An 18,268-nucleotide genomic window follows, 5' to 3' on the forward strand; every position below is an offset into this window, starting at 1 on the left:
CCAGCCCGAACTGCCAAGCCATGTCTTCCCTGGACCGGAAACAAGCTTCCGAGGACCGGTTTCTGGCATTCCAGCCGTCTTCAGCCCGCCTTGCTTGAATCCAGTGGCAAAGTGAGCAAGGGACTCACGTCTGAACATACCCTGCCACACTTATGGCGGCCAAAAACGGTACCAAAGGAGGTGGTGATGGACGGAGCATCTGAATCAATCAAACACTCACACCCAGTCAAAAGATCTGGGTTTAATCCATCACCGTTCTTTAGCCCACTCTGCCACCCCAGTTCAGACTAGGCTATATGCACATCAGTCTGACCCTGTGCCTCATAGGAACAGTCCAGCCCGAACTTGCTTAAAGTATAGCATGGATTCCCAATATAATGTCTGGGGAAATTCAATTTTGTGACTCTATTAAAGATTAAAATGCGGGAGAGTTAGCCATCATCGATACAATGCCTTTCATGACAACTAAACAAGTGAGGTGCTGGAATTAACAACCAGTCTTTCTTTTTCGAGTCACAATTTGCACAAATCTCAATCTTTGAACATAGAAGGGATGGATGGACCCACAGATATGTTCAAGCAGTAAAAAACAGACCATCAGGAAGTATAGTAGGCATGCAACACAACTGCTGGAAGGGATTCCAAATATAATGCAATCCTCTTAAATCGAAGACAAACAATGGTGGACCACATCCTCTTGAGTCCGACTTTCTTGATCCTATTTTATTTTGCATCTTCCTGGACTTCAACATTTTCAAAATGCAAATGTGTTTAGTTGAAGGCATTAAAAATGTGTTTCTTAAGAAAGTTCTTAAGAATATACCATCCTTGTTTCCGACAACTGAAACTGATGAGATGGAGGTGTGCCCATTAACATAGCCTTCACAACTGTTTATTTGGTCAATCAGAAACCATCTGCATCAGTAGCAGCAACAGAAATGCTCTGGTATGATCACATTATATCATAGGAACCTCTGGTCTTGTCTTTCAGTGAAATCTCACCTGAGTTTGCAGGCAACTGAAAATAGTTCCTTAACCATGGAGTCAAATACATTTTGCATGTATAAACTCAAGGTAGTAAAATTCAGTAATGCGCTAAATTAATCTGCAGGAGGAGAGTGAAAATGCTACAGTGCTCTTCCCAACATGACAACATATTGAATGTACATCCAATCAGTCATAATAAACCACAAAACAATTTATCTGTAAGAAAAGTCAGTATATTTATAGTCTGCTTTATAAAAGTTACTATTATACAATAGTACATAGTATTTATTTCACAAAAATATTAACAAATATGTACAGCAAGACAAATACACAAGAAACACTTTCTTCAAACAAAATACATATTGAAGACCGCTTCTGTAAGCGCAAATCAATCCTAAATTCATATATTTATATAAATATATACATAGAAGCAAAAATCCAAAATATTTTAAAGTAGATTTATATGAACAGAAAATAAAGATGGGCTTGAGAAGAAGGCCTTTTATTGCAAGCCATGATATTCGCTGTCTTTACTATAAAGGTCTCTCGTGTTCATACTAGAAACACACAACTTCTGTATTCATCAAACCACAAAACTCCAAGCATTAGGTGTGGATTTCGAAAATGACCCTTTATTAGAATTAGATTGCCTTATAACAGTGTCTCTGTTCACTTTTACAAATACTACAGTGGCAAATAAGGAGATAAAAAACAAATCTCAACTCCAGTTACAAGTCTGTTTAAATACATTTCAGGGCATCTACAAATAGCTGACTGTACACGTTCCCTCTTACAATAAATAGAATTTGCACATTAGGTTTCGGACTGGCAAAAAAAGCCTAAACTTGGCATTATCTTCTCCATTTGTAATGCTTCTAATTTGATCTACAATTTCGAAAAAAAATATCTGTACAGAATTTACATAATACAAAGCTTGACACAAGCTGAAACTGCCATCAGCTCAATTAAATGTGTGTTTTCCTCTCACCATGAGTCTGAGCTGTTATCTTTTAAAAAGAACCCAAATTACAATATTCACCGTAATAAACTATTTACAAACTTTTGAAGTACAAACAAATCAGCAAAAAACTCAACTTGTTTCTACAAGAAACAATGTTATAGAATACCTTAGTGTGCCTATTTACATAAGATGCGTTTATGTTTTACTCCAAACCCTCCTAATAATCATTTTCTTTTTACACGCAAATATCCGTGAAGCTGTCACAATCTCGGACTGAACCTGCTGCAAAACGTTTCAAGATTTGAACAACCTTTTTTTGTTGTAGACTTGCAGTATGATTTTGCTTAGCATGATATTGTCAGTGGGTGAAAATTTCAAGCGGTGTAAGGGTTGAGGAAGAGGGAGGGCGGAATTATCCACCTCAACAAGAGAAATTGCTACTGGGACCAAACACTGTTCTAGAACCAAAATATGTGTTTACGGCTCAAAGTTAGTGAAGATGGGGAGCAACACGTTCAGATTTAGGTACACAGTGAGCAGAAGAATGTATGCATGAGTTGGCCAAATTAGCTTACAAGGACACACCTAAGCGCAAACAGAATGAACCAACAAAAACGATGGACGAGCTGATATTTGCAGTAGGTCTATAATGTATTTTGTGATGGCTTACAATGAATTCAACAAAAGCCCATCCTCTCTGGAAGATGGAATACACCCTCATGTCTGTAAATCGTGGCCTTTATTTGAAACTAGGGCCGAACTATGAGTCATGCATGAAAACCCTTTTCCATATGCATATTATCCAAGGCAATGGACAATACCCTAGTTTAAACACTTGCCAATAGCAGGTTCTGAATGCTGTACCCCAACATGGAATCTCAGTGCAATGACAGCAGCCCTTTAACACAAAATAATTACTACAGGTATTTTTTCGCCCTAGAATATCATATGGTTACCTATTTAAAAAGCCACACCTGCTACAGTGGCTAAGCATAAGCTAAAAGAGGACACTGCGAAATTCAAGGAACTCTGAGTCGCTCAACTTCACAGAGTTTCCACATAGACTGGTAAAAAGATTCTGTGAGGCTTTAATACAAATGCTAAATTCAGACCGCCTCTTTTTTATATATCTGTGTGCACGAGGTATAGCTTTTAGAGTTTGTGGTCCTCATTGAGCACATGCTACCCGCAAGTTAAAATTGTATTGGGAACAAAAGATGGCAATTCCTAATGCAGTACAATGAACCTTTCACATTTCCTTGACAAGAAGGACCTATCAGACACACCGAATTGGTGTGACCAGTAAAGTGCCTGAAGCATTTTTATATAACGAAGCTGCTCCAACTAAATAATGTATTTTTATTTGAAGGCAGAGGTTTTCCCCTTGAGTTATGATTACGAGTACGGCCTGGGAATACCATAAACATAGATACCATAATAATTTCAGTTATGTACTATGTGTTCTAACTTCCACTACCAGGCCTGTCTGCAGTCCAGAGGTCTACATCCATTCTGATACAAATTAGATTGAGGCGTGCTGATTCAGACATTTTTTTAGCCAAAATGCAGATAAGTGAAAATGCAGTTTGACCTACAACTCCTAAAATGGAACAATCTTAATCTTTTTTGCATGACATAAAGAATGGCAAGCAAATTATGTTTATACAACTATCAAAACCTGTAAACATCCTAAAAGAGCATAAACTGTAGATGCTGCAAAACGTGCACAAATCAAATATAGGAATTGGGCTCTTGTCTAAAAAGTGTAGCTCAGCTGGGTTGCAGACACAGCACTTCACATCAGCATCATTAAAAAGAGAAGAAACACAAAGCGGGGAGTCAATGGTATACTGCTACCAAGTAGTCGGTTTCACCATTAACAAAACAAGTGCCCTCCGTCCTTCTAGTCAGATGCACTGGGCTGCTCTATGGTTAAAGATCCCTTCTTCTTCACGAGGCACTCAATAAGTGCTATTTAATACTTTTGAAGCTGGTTTCAGTTTACAAATACAACTCCATTAATATGCTCAACAGGCACGCCATGAAGAGTGGTTCTTTAAGACTTTGTGGGCAAGTCCCAAAGAGGGACAACAATCTTGTGAAAGCGCCATCTCCTCAACTGTCAATTATGTGTAAGGCACTGGTAGGTTCTAGTTTACAGAGAAAGTTCCTTTCATATGGAAAAAAAAATCCCACAAACCCAATATTCAAGCAGTCGTGAATACTAGGCATGAAGCATGTTTGTGTGCTCTACAGAAACAGCACTGGACAGCTTGCGAAGATAAAGCAAAAACAAACCTTTTGCTTACTATTGAGTTTTTCTTCAAGAAACTAAAAAAGTGGAGCTAAATCGAACACAAAACCTTTTTGGTACGAGCACACACACTACTTTCAAGCTCGTTCACTGAATCACTAAAAATAGAGGATTATTTAATCAATAGGTTGATTCCATTTAAAAACAACCTGCTGAGGCTCTGACAAGACAGACATTAAAACACAAACTGATTTATATTAGCTTAAGCCACTTACGTAATTTGTTTCACGCTTCTTTAACTACATGTTATCTGACAAAATACTACAAAATAAATTTTAGTCAGATGCCATAGTCAGGTCATAAGATGCACACATATTTAGCCTGTCCATACAAGATGTCAATTTCACAATACTACATTGATGATAAGAAAGGAATGTTTTGCACTGCGCCACAATTTATAAGATGAAATAATCAATCACTGCTGGTAATGCTCAATTTTACCACCCTTAAATTGAATACAAAGATTAGAATTCAGGAAATAATTAAAAAGTTGTCCATTTCTTATTGTTATCTATAAAACTAACCTGCCGAAATCTGAATGTCCTCATGCTTATTTCATTAGAAAATTATATTAAAGTAATTCACCCCGACACCTGCAGGGTATGCCCATCTTTTGGTTGATTTTGATAACGCTGACCACATTTCTGTTAGGGACAAAAAGCTGGTTTAAGTGAAGTACTTACTCTACCTGAATCCCTTTCAAAGGAGCTTTTGCGTTTAAAAGGTTAGAATTTAAATTATATGTACTTGCTGTTAGCCTGATTTATAACGGCTAGAAAGTGTTTTGACACCACTTATAAATGAGAGGATTTGGTTTTCTGGATAACCGCTGTTAAATATCCAGAGTAAATGTGCCCAACCTTCCTGCTCATCTCCCTTTGCCTCTAGCAAAGTATAGGTGGACTGTCCAGCTCGACCATAGATATCTTAAGAAAGTTGTTCACCACTAGTGTCTTCGATGATAGCCATATCCAGGGTGGGGGGTCAACACAGATGTTCATTCAGATTAGGTTTGGCTGTACATGGGTTGGTTATGTTTTTCACTACCACCAAGCACTCCAAAACCTTAAAGGTAAAACAAAATATTGGTTATTAAAGGAAAGCTTGCATGAAGACAGCGAGTACTCAGCCCAGTCTCTCCCATGCCAAGCAATTCTTTCTATTAAAGATGCAAAATACCTGTATCAAAGGAGTGCACTTAGCATATAATACACATGGAAACTGAGGAGTCGAATCACTTCACTTTTCAAACAGCAATCTGGCTGTGGTATACAGATATGTTAAACAGAGCACTGGAAGGGAAAGAAAGGCCAACGTTCTCCTGAGCATTAGCAAAAAAAGGAAAAGGAACTATGGTCGTGATTTGAACAACAGATCAACATAGCTTGATTCTAACAATTAAAAGCTGTTAGGGTACAGTATGTTTAAGACCAAGGCAGTTCCCAACACTGACTTGTGTAACTTAACTACATCTCTCTAATGTACATGAGATAGGTAATTAAAATCAACTTTCAGCACTGATCGAAAGCAACACTTTATCTTACAACTGGCTACAACACCATACTTTAATTGCTGGTAGGTATTGTTGTATCAAATGTTCTAAAACATTTTAACATTATTGACCCAGGCTTTATGCCCACCTCTTACAAACAGTTCAATTTAGCAGCAAACATTACACTGTTAAGGGTAGATCTGATCATTCATTGCGCTTGTGAGAGGTCTAATACAACACTAAGAGGGTCGCTCTCTTGCATATTTAATATCACCTACAGCTTGCTTTTCTGTGCAAAACCATCCAACTCCAGCGGCTCTTCTGGCATTTCAGTCTTCATGCTCAGATTGAAAGTGTTTACAGAACATAGGAACGTAGCAGCATTCAAAGAGAAGAAGGGGGAAGGGGAATGTGGGGGAGGGGGGAAGTACCGTAAGCAATCAGAAGGATTAACGGTGGCAATGAAAATGAGAACTAATGTTTGTCTGCATACTGTTGTGTCACAAAGTGGTAGTTGCCTTTTTGAATTATTTTGCTTCCATATTGAAATAAGAAGAGCACCTTAATCGTAAACAGTCTTATTGTACATGTGCGTTTTAGCTTGTGAGCCCAAGAGAAGTGCGAAATGTTTTTTTTTCCTTTTCTTTTTGGCAAAGTGCAATCACACCTGGTTTATTACAGTCCAACATGGCTGAAGGTGCAATATTAGATGGAACCTTTCAATTAAGTGTTCCTCTGCAGTTCTCAGCCCCACACAAACAGGGGATCTTCACATCTTCGATTGGAAATTTGTAGTCATACGTAATTTCCTCATTCACATTAATTTGCTGCTTCGAGTAGATGACAATTTTTTTCTGCGACTCCACAGTAATGATTTTAGCATAACAATTTGGCTAAAAGGATGAAAAAGAAAAACAATTACTTAAAATGCTCACATTCTTCTCATTAGGGATTATTAGTGTGTCACTTTCTAACAATTCTTACAATTTCACACAATTGATTTCTGTTAAGAGGCATGTTAACCAAGTTATTGATCCCCGGTCACTGAAGGGACAAGTGCAAATTTAATTGGCCCTTCTTTTCTGTAGTACATCTGCTGCAATAATTACAACCAACCTGCAAAAATGACAAATTAAACACTAGCATGATTGTTTTGTTGACCCACTTCAAAGTGCACAGTGACTCTCCTGACTCGCTAAGAAGAGGTCGCTTCCCCACGCTCCCAAGGCATCATTGTGACTTGTGACACCAGAGCGCTATTAAGCAGTTTTGCAGTATCGTAGCGCCTTGCAGCTGTCTGTCACCACCGCGTGTGCGCTCCGCTCGCTCTGCTGCCTCTCATCAACGCTATTTTTCCCCTGCATTGCCGCCGCTGCCTGCATTGTGTTATTGGCTTATATAGCGCTGCTCTTTTCAATCTGCGCATGGTTGTGTTCACATTGTTTGTACTATAAGTATTTTTAGCTCGATTGTGCCTCTGATTGTGCCCCAGTCTCGCCCACTTTCGCTTTGTAAGTGTTGCAGCCATTTTGTTGTTGTGCTTCCTAGCCCGTAGCTCCACCCCGCTCCCGCCTCCCAGCTGACCCTCCCTCGCCCCTCCCCCTCCACTATCCATATATGACAGATGCATTCACGCGCAGCGATCGCGCCCCAAGCACGCCGAAGGTGCGTCAAAGGTAAGCCCGTCTACGCCTGGACTGCGCCCAGCGCCAGACCCCATGGTCCCCGCAAACCCCTCTCCACCCGCATAACGTACGACGCCGATACCTTACTGGCCCTCAACCCCGGACGCACACCACAATGCTGTAAAGCTACCCCAGGACACATCCAGGGACCATTCGCATGCCACTCATGTAAGTTTTCACCAAATCCACTTCCTCCGAACACACCTCCGACTCTAACCACCTAAAGTGCATCCTGCTGAACACCCGCTCGATCCACAGACACGCCACCGAACTCTGGGATCTACTCGACACTACATCACCGGACGCCTTCATTACTGAAACATGGATGAACGCCTCATCAGCACCCGACATCGCCATAGCCATCCCGGACAATTACAAGATCATACGAAAAGACCACCCCATCCAAACAGGAGGAGGCATCGCCATCGTCCATAAGAACACCATCCGAATCACGACCAGCTCCGATGTCAACCTTGCGGCCGCCGAACACCTTCACTTCTAAATCCACACCGATCCCAGGACCACACTTAGAGGCACCCTCATCTACAGACCACCAGGTACCTGCACAAAATTCAACGAAGAAATCACTGACTTCATCAGCCCACATGCCCTCTCTTCTGAGAACTACATCCTACTGGGAGACCTCAACTTCCACCTGGAAAAGAAAAACGACAGCAACACAAACACCCTTCTGGACAACCTGGCCAATCTCGGACTCAAACAACTTGTTAACACCCCCACTCACCTGGCCGGACACACGCTCGACCCTATCTTCACCTCCAGCAAACACATCTCCTTCGATCACACCACAACCCTCCACTGGACGGACCACAGCTGCGTCCACTTCAGCTACAAAAAGACCTCGACACACAACCCCCCACAACCTATTCCTCGAAGAAACTGGAACAAAATCACCACCGACCAACTCTTCACATCACTTAACCAAAACCCTCCTGCCATATCATCGGACCCAAACCAAGCTGCTACCAAACTCACACAATGGATCACCCGCAGCACTGACGAATTAGCACCCTTGAAAAACCACCAGATCAAACACGGTAGCAAAAATGCCCCCTGGTTCAACGATGACCTAAAGAAATCCAAAAAGTTATGCCGTACCCTCGAGAAAATCTGGAGAAAAAACCCAACCACTGACCACCTGACCACCTTCAAAGACGCCACCCGCAAACACCACCAATTGATCCGATCCTCCAAGAAATCCGCATTCAAGGATTGACTCTACAACAACGCCCACAACAGCAAGGAACTATTCAACATCGTCAAAGAATTTGCCAACCCCACCGCCGGCTCCAACGACATCACTCCCTCCCAAGACCTCTGCGACTCTTTATCCTCTTTCTTTCACAACAAAATCGCCGACATACATAACAGCTTCAAGAACCAGACCGACCAACAAACCACTCCACCCACCTCCGAACCAAAACAGCACTCTCACAACCTTTACGCCTGGAACACAATCACAACAGAAGACACCATCCGCCTGATGAACTCCATCCACTCAGGCTCACCAACCGACCCATGTCCCACCACATCTTCAACAAAGCAGACTCCATCATTGCACCCTATCTCCGCAATGTCATCAACTGCTCCCTCAACTCCGCATCCTTCCCGGAAAGCTGGAAACATGCCGAACTCAGCACCCTCCTGAAGAAACCCACAGCAGACCCCTCGAAACTTAAGAACTACCGCCCCATCTCACTCCTCCCTTTCCCGGCCAAAGTCATTGAGAAAGCTGTCAATAATCAGCTCGCCGCCTTCCTTGAATCCAACAAATCACTCGACCCATCACAATCCGGCTTCCGAGCCAAACACAGCACCGAAACCGCACTTATCGCAGCTACAGACGACATCCGAAAACTACTGGACAACGGAGAAACAGTTGCCCTCATCTTACTTGACCTCTCAGCAGCCTTCGACACAGTCTGTCATAGCACCCTCATACAACGCCTCAGCAACGTCGGAATACAAGGAAAAGCTTTGGACTGGATCATCTCGTTCCTCGCAGGAAGAACCCAGAGAGTCCGCCTCCCCCCATTCAAATCAGAGGCCACCGAAGTCATCTGCGGCGTACCACAAGGATCATCACTCAGTCCCACTCTCTTCAACGTATACATGAGCCCCCTCACATCCATCGCGCGACAACACAACCTCAACATCATCTCCTACGCAGACGACACCCAGCTGATACTCTCCCTCACCAAAGACCCTAACACCGCCAAAACCAATCTACACGAAGGAATGAAAGAAGTAGCTGAGTGGATGAAGAACAGCCGTTTAAAACTTAACTCGGACAAAACGGAAGTCCTCATCTTAGGATCATACCCCTCTGCCTGGGACGACTCATGGTGGCCTCCAGCCCTGGGAACCAAACCCATACCTACTGATCACGCACGTAACCTGGGCTTCATCCTGGACTCCTCCCTCTCGATGACCAGACAAGTCAACGCCGTCTCATCCTCATGCTTCAACATCCTACGCATGCTCAAAAAAATATTCCGTTGGATCCCCACCGAATCAAGAAAGACAGTTACCCACGCACTGGTCACTAGCCAACTAAACTATGGAAATACCCTTTACGCCGGAACCACAGCCAAACTACAGAAAAAACTCCAACGCATCCAAAACGCTTCAGCCAGACTCATACTGGACATCCCCCGTCATACCCACATTTCCGGTCACCTGAAAGACCTCCACTGGCTTCCCGTAAACAAGAGAATCACATTCCGTCTCCTCACCCACGCACACAAAGCCCTCTATGACCTAGGACCAGAATGCCTCAACAAACGACTATCCTTCTACACACCCACCCGCCAACTACGATCATCCAATCAAGCCCTCGCCGCAATTCCGCGCATCCATAGATCCACCATGGGAGGAAGATCCTTCTCCTACTTAGCAGCCAAGACTTGGAATTCTCTCCCCACTCACCACCGTTCCACACAGAACCACCTCTCTTACAGAAAACAGCTAAAAACCTGGCTTTTCGATAAGTAATGCACCGTTCATCCCTTCAAGTGCCTTGAGACCCTCTGGGTGAGTAGTGCGCTATACAAATTCTTGAACTTGAACTTGAACAGTATCAACAAGTTCAGAAAAGTCGTAAAAGGTCTGCTGAATAAACATTTTGGTCATTAAGGATATTTGCTCTCTTCTATCAAGCACTGAAAAAGTTACTTACCTGTAACACCGGTTTTGGAATTTGACTGGTATAGTTTTACAGGCTTACACAGTATTCTGCAATTAACTATTTGAACTTGGAAAATCAATTTGTTGACATTAATTTAAAGTTTATGGGGACCAAAAACAGGGGGAATGAATATCATTATGAAATCGCTTTTAAGTCCATAGTGCCCCACAATAAATGTTAACAGCTTCGGATTAAACTTTTCCTAGCATAATGTAAGGATGAATAATACAAAGTAGGTTACTACTCTTAACTGAGGAAGTGGGAGGGTGCCATGTAAATCCCTTTTGCAGCATCAGCATATAGTAGATTCAAGTGTAATGCATCAACTCAACGTAGTATCCCACTTATGAGTGATGTGACGGATGACTGAGGAAGCAAATACATGTTTCCAATTCTGTCTGATCCACTGTGACCTCTAGCCTGAATACCTATTGGCCAATACCTTGTAAATGAGAAGAATGAATAACGTCTCAATCCTGCATGTGTCTGACAAAGAAACATTCCCAGTTGAAGCTAATAATGCTCCTATTTCCCCTTTTAAGAGATGCTTTAGGGCTAAAGTGTATGGCTTTGTTAGCCAACGATTAACACCCAAATTATCACACAAATGTTTGTTACCCTCTAAATGTTTTGGAAGAGTACTGTGCGAAATAACAAAAAGTGTGTACACTGGTCTTAAGATATGGTGAACTCCCCCCATAAATGTAGGAAGTATTGAAATATATTTCAGATGGATGCAGGAAAAGTTAAAAGGAGTTGTACTTGACATCATAACAGAAAAAAACTTCAATTTGGCTGGACAACAAGCCATTTTATCATTTTATTAGCCTATGCGCCTCCTTTATGATAGCCATGAGTTTTGTACTTGATTCAAAATATCCAAACTCTAACACATCAAGAGTCAGGCTGACAAACGTGTTTTCTGCATGCTTGATTTGACTACCAGTGGCATCAACAAAGCTGGATGAAATGCTTATGCAAAAGTCCTGCACTGACTGGTCAACAGTGACCTGCCCAAAGACTCAACCCCAGGGGCAGCTCCGTTATAGCATAGGAGCGTCGCCCCATGTAAGAAAGTAGCTCTGTATATACTGTTCCACAGTAAGGTACAGTGTGCACAGAGGTTTGGCAGAGGCTAAAGTTAGATATAACCTTACTCTCTAAAGTGGTAGCTTGGTCGAGCAGTAAGGCAGTATCAGAGGACAGTGTAAAGCATTTGTTGTACACCCTCAGTCAGCAAATGATCTCACACACTCAAGAACTGAACTCTAGGCCAATTGTTTTGTATATAAAAATATATTGTTGCTTTATTTTAGAACCGCAAGTAGGTGTAAAAATGCTTTCTCAGAATGAGATGTTGCAATTGAATACTTTCCAATAGCAGTAGACTTTTAAATGCAATAGATACAGTTGTTGCAATATGCAACACAAGTTACGCACAATTATAACATTGAGCTCAATGGGAAGTTTTAAGTAAATGCAATAAAACCAATTTACAAATGTTTTTCTGACTCTGGGCTGGATCCTGGATTCAGCCCAGGGTACATTTCCAGTAAGCAGTTGAAAGAAATCGTTTTTGTTACACAGGCGATTTTTAAGGAATATTTGTATGTTTAGAAAATCACACTTAAAACATTTTTTGGGTGAAAAACAAGCAATGTTATCCTATAGGAGAAAATAAGGTTATCAGAAAATCACAGTTGTAATTACTTTTGAGGGTCAGTGCTAGGCACAAAGATCCAGCACTGGGATCTCTCCTGGTAACGGGTGAGTAATTTCGTTTTCGTTGATCGGACGATTTTCAAGGAATATTTAAAAGTTTCAAAACTCGACACTTTGAAGGATTTCCAAGTGAAAACCAGCCAATGTTACCCTATGGAGAAAATCAAGTTATCAGTCTTTGGGTAAGTATACGACTGGCAGAGTTAAGGTTCTGGGGTAAGACTCATGGGTCTCCCAGGATCAGGTAGGTACAGTCGTTACACCCTCAGCGGCACAAGGGCAGCCGAGAGAGTAGGCCCAATGTTAGCCTATGGTGGGCGGGGGCCTTTGGTTGGTGGCTGCTAGCAGGCAGGCCACGTGGCTGAGGGAGCTGAGCTCCTGGTCACTGACACAGGGCAAGAATAGAACAGATGCTGCACTTCTAGTGGCACTCGGGCGGCTGGTGCAGGGTACTTTTGGGCCTTCAGGCGCACAATGTATTTCAATGAGAAAGCTGCAAGACGAACAAAGGCTGCAAGCTCGGGGACAGATATACTTCAGGTGCGACCACAACTTCAAGAGGTACGTTGGGAAGCTGTAGGTGAGGTAGGCACCCCAGAGGAGGGCACAGGGGGCCGCTGGGCGCCAGGTGCAGGGGGGTCTTTTGGTGTCGGGAAATCTTACCCTCAGCTGGTTGCTGTTGGAGGGGTCCCTGGTTGTGAGGCTGCAGGCGTTGTCAGGAGCGTCGAGGAGGGTCCTGGGGTGCAGGATTCGTGGTCACAGTCTCTGGGGGAACGTCCTTGTGGTCCTTGTTCACTCAGGCACGGGCCGGGCTCGGCGGGTGCAGAGTGTGCTGGATTCGCGTTTCCTGGCTGGCACCAGGGGTTGTTGCTGTTTGAGCAGAACCACTGCTCGTGGAAGTCCAAGTCTTTGGATGAGCAATGCAGTCAGGTCCTCCTGGGTTTTCGAGGTTGCTGACCACAGGAGACGCCGGGGTTTAGCAGGAGCAGGTTAGACGGTCGACAGGCCTGTAGGGCTGTGGCCAAGTCAGTTGGTGTCGTCCTCTTGTTAGCAGCTGCACGGCAGGTCTTCTTTCTGCTTTTTATTTCCGGAATGCCTCTAAATACTACATTTCGGGGCATTACAGGTAGGGGAAGGTCAGGGACCAATGGGTCCCTTCCCTGGGGTGAGTACACCCCCTATCCTGCCACTCTCCAGTGGAGGGGGGGGGGGATGCAGAAGCCTGTCTCTGATTGGGTAGGGCTCCCTATCCTCAAGATGGCAAGAGCCCGGAGTTGTGCTTCACCTCGCCTCCCCCACCTAAGGGGTGGGGTTGGCAGAGGCTGGCACACCCTCTTTCCTCACTTAGGTTTTCCCGCCTGTCTTCCCACCAGACTAGGGGCCAAACGGTGGAGGCCAGTTGCTGAGTACAGCAAGTGGCCTGGAGAAGCTCACAAAGGCGGCATGCCTTTGAAACTCCCCCTGCCCATCCTGAGGGCGGAGGCCTAGCACCACTCCCCAGGATGTGCACTGTTGCATGCCCACAAGAGTAGATGGCTCTCTACCCAGGCGTCCAGCAACATGTCTGCTGGGTGGCAGTCTAGGCAGCCTCTCAGTCAGGACACGGGTTGTGGGTTAGTTTCAGGGGGCAACTTTAAGTTGCCTATGTCGTGTATTGTACATTAAATCTCACACTGGCATCAGTGTGGATTTAATGTGCTGAGAAGTTTGATACCCAACTTCTCAGTCTTCAGTGTAGCTATCATGGTGCTGTGGAGTTTGTGATGTTGACCTCCCAGCACCATATACTCCTAATAGCAGCACTGCACTTACAGTGCCCAGGAATGGACCTGGGTACTGTAGGGGTACAGGGCTCATGCACCTGTACCCACACCACTGGCATAGGGCACCCAGCTAGAGTGGTGAGTGAGGTATGCCAGGGCAGTGTGTTGTGGACATGGCACACAGGGATGTGTGCAATGTCGACTCTTTGTTTTGTTCTGCACCAAGACACTTAGCCTGCAAAGGCAGTGTATGTGTGTCAGGATACAGGGCACCTAAGGGTGGCACAATAAGTCCTGCAGCCCTTAGGGGTCTTCTCTGGTCACAGTGCCCTGGGTACCTAGGATACCATTAACCAGGGGCTGACATGTGGCCAGAGATGCCAATTGGGTTTAGCTTTCAATACAGTTTTAGGGAAGGAACTCTGGGCCGGTCACCCCACGCACCGCACACACTCTGTGAGTGAGCCCAGGCTGCCCCCGATCCCGCCGAGTGCCGCCACTGCCCGCAGCTGTGCTCCTGGTCTGCTGTTGTGGTAGTTCCTCTGCTGCGCTGCGTTGTTCCCTGTTTTAATTTTTATTGTATTGTCGCTGCGTTGTTCCCTGTTTAATTTTTATTGTATTGTCGCTGCGTTGTTTCCGGTTTGAATTTATTGTATTGTATTTTCTCTGCTGTCCTCCTGTTGTGCCCCTGCCCTCTGCTTATTAGTTATTTTGTTCTCCCTCTGTTGTGCCCAGCCCCGGTCGCGTTTCCCGCCACCTCCCCGCCGCTGCCCCCCTGCGGCCCCGCCCCCTTCCCTCTGACTCACTTCCCATTCGCCTCCCCGCTCCCGCCTCCCAGCTGCTCCTCCCTCCCACTGGGCGATATATTGGAGTGCACGCAGTGGTGGGCAGTGACCTCTGACCCTCTGGGCCGGTCACCCCACGCACCGCACACACTCTGTGAGTGAGCCCAGGCTGCCCCCGATCCCGCCGAGTGCCGCCGCTGCCCGCAGCTGTGCTCCTAGGCTGCTGTTGTGGTAGTTCCTCTGCTGCGCTGCGTTGTTCCCTGTTTTAATTTTTATTGTATTGTCGCTGCGTTGTTCCCGGTTTTAATTTTTATTGTATTGTCGCTGCGTTGTTCCCGGTTTGAATTTTCGTTGTATTGATTTTTCTCTGCTGTCCTCCTGTTGTGCCCCTGCCCTCTGCTTATTCGTTATTTTGTTCTCCCTCTGTTGTGCCCAGCCCCGGTCGCGATTCCCGCCCCCTCCCCGCCGCTGCCCCCCTGCGGCCCCGCCCCCTTCCCTCTGACTCCCTTCCCATTCGCCGCCCCGCTCCCGCATCCCAACTGCTCCTCCCTCGCTCCGCCCCCCCCCCCCACTCTCCACTTATGGCAGAGTGGCAAACGCGCAGTGGGCACGCCGATTGTGCGCCGAAGGCGTGCCAAAGGTAAGCCCGTCTAAGCCCGTCCGCGCCTGGACCGCGCCCAGCGCCCGGACCCCTGGCCCCCGCAGACACCAGCCGACCCGCCGGACCTACAACGCCACCGAACTCAACGCACTCAACACCGGCTGGACCCCTGGGTGCTACCGAGCCACCCCGAGACGCACCCACGGACCCTTCAGCTGCCTCTCCTGCAAGTTCTCCTGCATCCGGACCTGCACGGCACCCACACCCTCCAAGCCGAGAACCAGCACCAACCACCTGAAGTGCATCCTGCTCAACACCCGCTCCGTCCACAGACACGCCGTGGAGCTTTGGAACCTGCTCGACACAACATCACCAGACGTCGCCTTCCTCACGGAAACCTGGATGAACGCCTCCTCAGCACCGACATCGCCATCCCCATCCCGGACGGATACAAGATCTCCCGGAGGGACCGCGACAACCAGACCGGAGGAGGCATCGCCATCATCCACAGGAACACCATCCGCATCACGGCCAACACCGTCGACACCCTCACAACCGCCGAACACCTGCACTTCCAGATCCACACCGACCCCAAGACCACCCTCAGAGGCACCCTCAACTACAGACCCCCGGGACCACGCACACAATTCAGCGAAGACATCGCCGACTTCATCAGCCCGCACGCCCTCCCCTCCGCTGACTACATCCTCCTCGGGGACCTCAACTTCCACCTGGAGAACAACAACGACCGCAACACCACCACCCTGCTAGACAACCTCGCTCTCCAGCAGCTGGTGACCACCCCCACCCACCACGCCGGACACACACTCAACCCCGTCTTCTCCTCCAGCAAGGACATCGCCTTCAGCCACACCACCGGACTCCACTGGACGGACCACAGCTGCGTCCACTTCAGCTTCAGAAAGAACACGATCCACCACCACCAGCAACAGGTTGCACGCAGAAGCTGGAACAAGATTACTGCCGACCAGCTCACCGCATCCCTGAGCCGGGACCCCCCCGCAAGCTCAGCGAACCCCAGCCAGGCCGCCAACAACCTCACGAAGTGGATCAGCAACTGCGCAGATGACCTCGCCTCACTGAGGACCCCGCCCAGCAGACCCGGCAGTAAGAAAGCACCATGGTTCACCTACGAACTCAAGAGCTCCAAGAAGATCTGCCGAGCCCTCGAGAGAGACTGGCGCAGAGACCCAACACCAGACAACATGACCACCCTCAAGCTCGCCACTCGAAAACACCACCAACTGACCAACGCCACCAAGAAAACCGCATTCAAGGAACGACTGGACAACAACACCCACAACAGCAAGGAACTCTTCAACACCGCCAAGGAGCTCTCCAACCCCAGCGCCGAAAACAACGACATCACCCCATCGCAAGACCTCTGCAACTCCCTCGCCTCCTACTTTCACAACAAGATCGCAGACATACACTACAGCTTCAGCACACAGCCGACTCACCCCACGACCGCACCTGCAGCCCCCACAACCACCCTCCAAGCCTGGACCCAGATCAACACCGAAGAAACCCTACGCACGATGAACTCCATCCACTCCGGATCTCCAGCCGATCCCTGCCCTCACCACGTCTTCAACAAGGCCGACGCTGTCATCACGCCCCACCTGCGGGACATCATCAACACCTCCTTCGACACCGCCACCTTCCGGGAGAGTTGGAAGCACGCCGAACTCGGCGCTCTACTGAAGAAACCTTCCGCGGACCCCACCGAACTAAAAAACTACAGCCCCATCTCGCTCCTCCCGTTTCCGGCCAAAGTCATCGAGAAGACCGTCAACAAGCAGCTGGCCATCTTCCTCGAGACGAACGGATCCCTCGACCTGTTGCAGTCTGGCTTCCGGGCCAACCACAGCATCGAGACCGCCCTCATTGCAGCCACTGACGACATCCGAGCCCTGCTCGACAATGGAGAAACAGCGGCCCTCATCCTCCTGGACCTCTCCGCGGCATTTGACACTGTCTGCCACCGCACCCTAGTGCAGCGACTCAGCAACGTCGGAATCCAAGAGAAGGCACTAGAATGGATCATCTCCTTCCTCGCCGGAAGGACACAGAGTCCGCCTCCCCCCGTTCAGATCAGAAGCCACCGAAGTCATCTGCGGAGTTCCTCAAGGCTCCTCGCTCAGCCCACCCTCTTCAATATCTACATGAGCCCCCTTGCGGCCATCGCACGCAAACACAACCTCAACATCATCTCTTACGCCAACGACACCCAGCTGATCCTCTCCCTCACCAACGACCCCGCCACCGCCAGAACCAACCTACACGAAGTGATGAAAGACGTAGCCGAGTGGATGATGAACAGCCGCCTGAAACTGAACTCAGACAAGACGGAAGTCCTCATCCTGGGATCTTCGCCCTCCGCCTGGGACGACTCCTGGTGGCCCCCTGTCCTGGGCAGCGCACCCAAACCAACAGACCACGCAGGCAACCTGGGCTTCATCCTGGACTCCTCCCTCTCCATGACCAGACAAGTGAACGCCGTCTCCTCGTCGTGCTTCAACATCCTGCACATGCTAGGTAAGATCTTCCGGTGGAACCCCACCGAGACCAGGAAGACTGTCACCCAGGCCCTCGTCACCAGCCGACTGGACTACGGCAACTCCCTCTACGCCGGAACCATCGCCAAACTCCAGAAGAGACTCCAGCGGATCCAGAACGCGTCAGCAAGAGTCATCCTGGACATCCCCCGACACAGCCACATCTCCGGA

General features: G+C 47.1%; 1 protein-coding gene across 4 annotated transcripts in view; it reads right to left on the bottom strand.

Moving 5' to 3' along the window:
* Positions 1-1,204: 1,204 nt before the first annotated feature.
* The window catches only part of SETD1B (SET domain containing 1B, histone lysine methyltransferase), a 402,280-nt gene continuing 385,216 nt past the window's right edge, over positions 1,205-18,268 (bottom strand). For all 4 annotated transcript variants that reach the window (XM_086942988.1, XM_086942987.1, XM_086942986.1 and 1 more), the window contains exon 18: positions 1,205-6,647. In XM_086942988.1, the coding sequence (XP_086799114.1) occupies positions 6,474-6,647 (174 nt within the window). In that variant the 3' untranslated portion in view covers positions 1,205-6,473. The remainder of the gene's footprint in view (positions 6,648-18,268) is intronic.

Source organism: Lissotriton vulgaris, chromosome 11 (assembly GCF_964263255.1).
Source record: "Lissotriton vulgaris chromosome 11, aLisVul1.2, whole genome shotgun sequence".
Lineage (NCBI taxonomy): Eukaryota > Metazoa > Chordata > Amphibia > Caudata > Salamandridae > Lissotriton > Lissotriton vulgaris.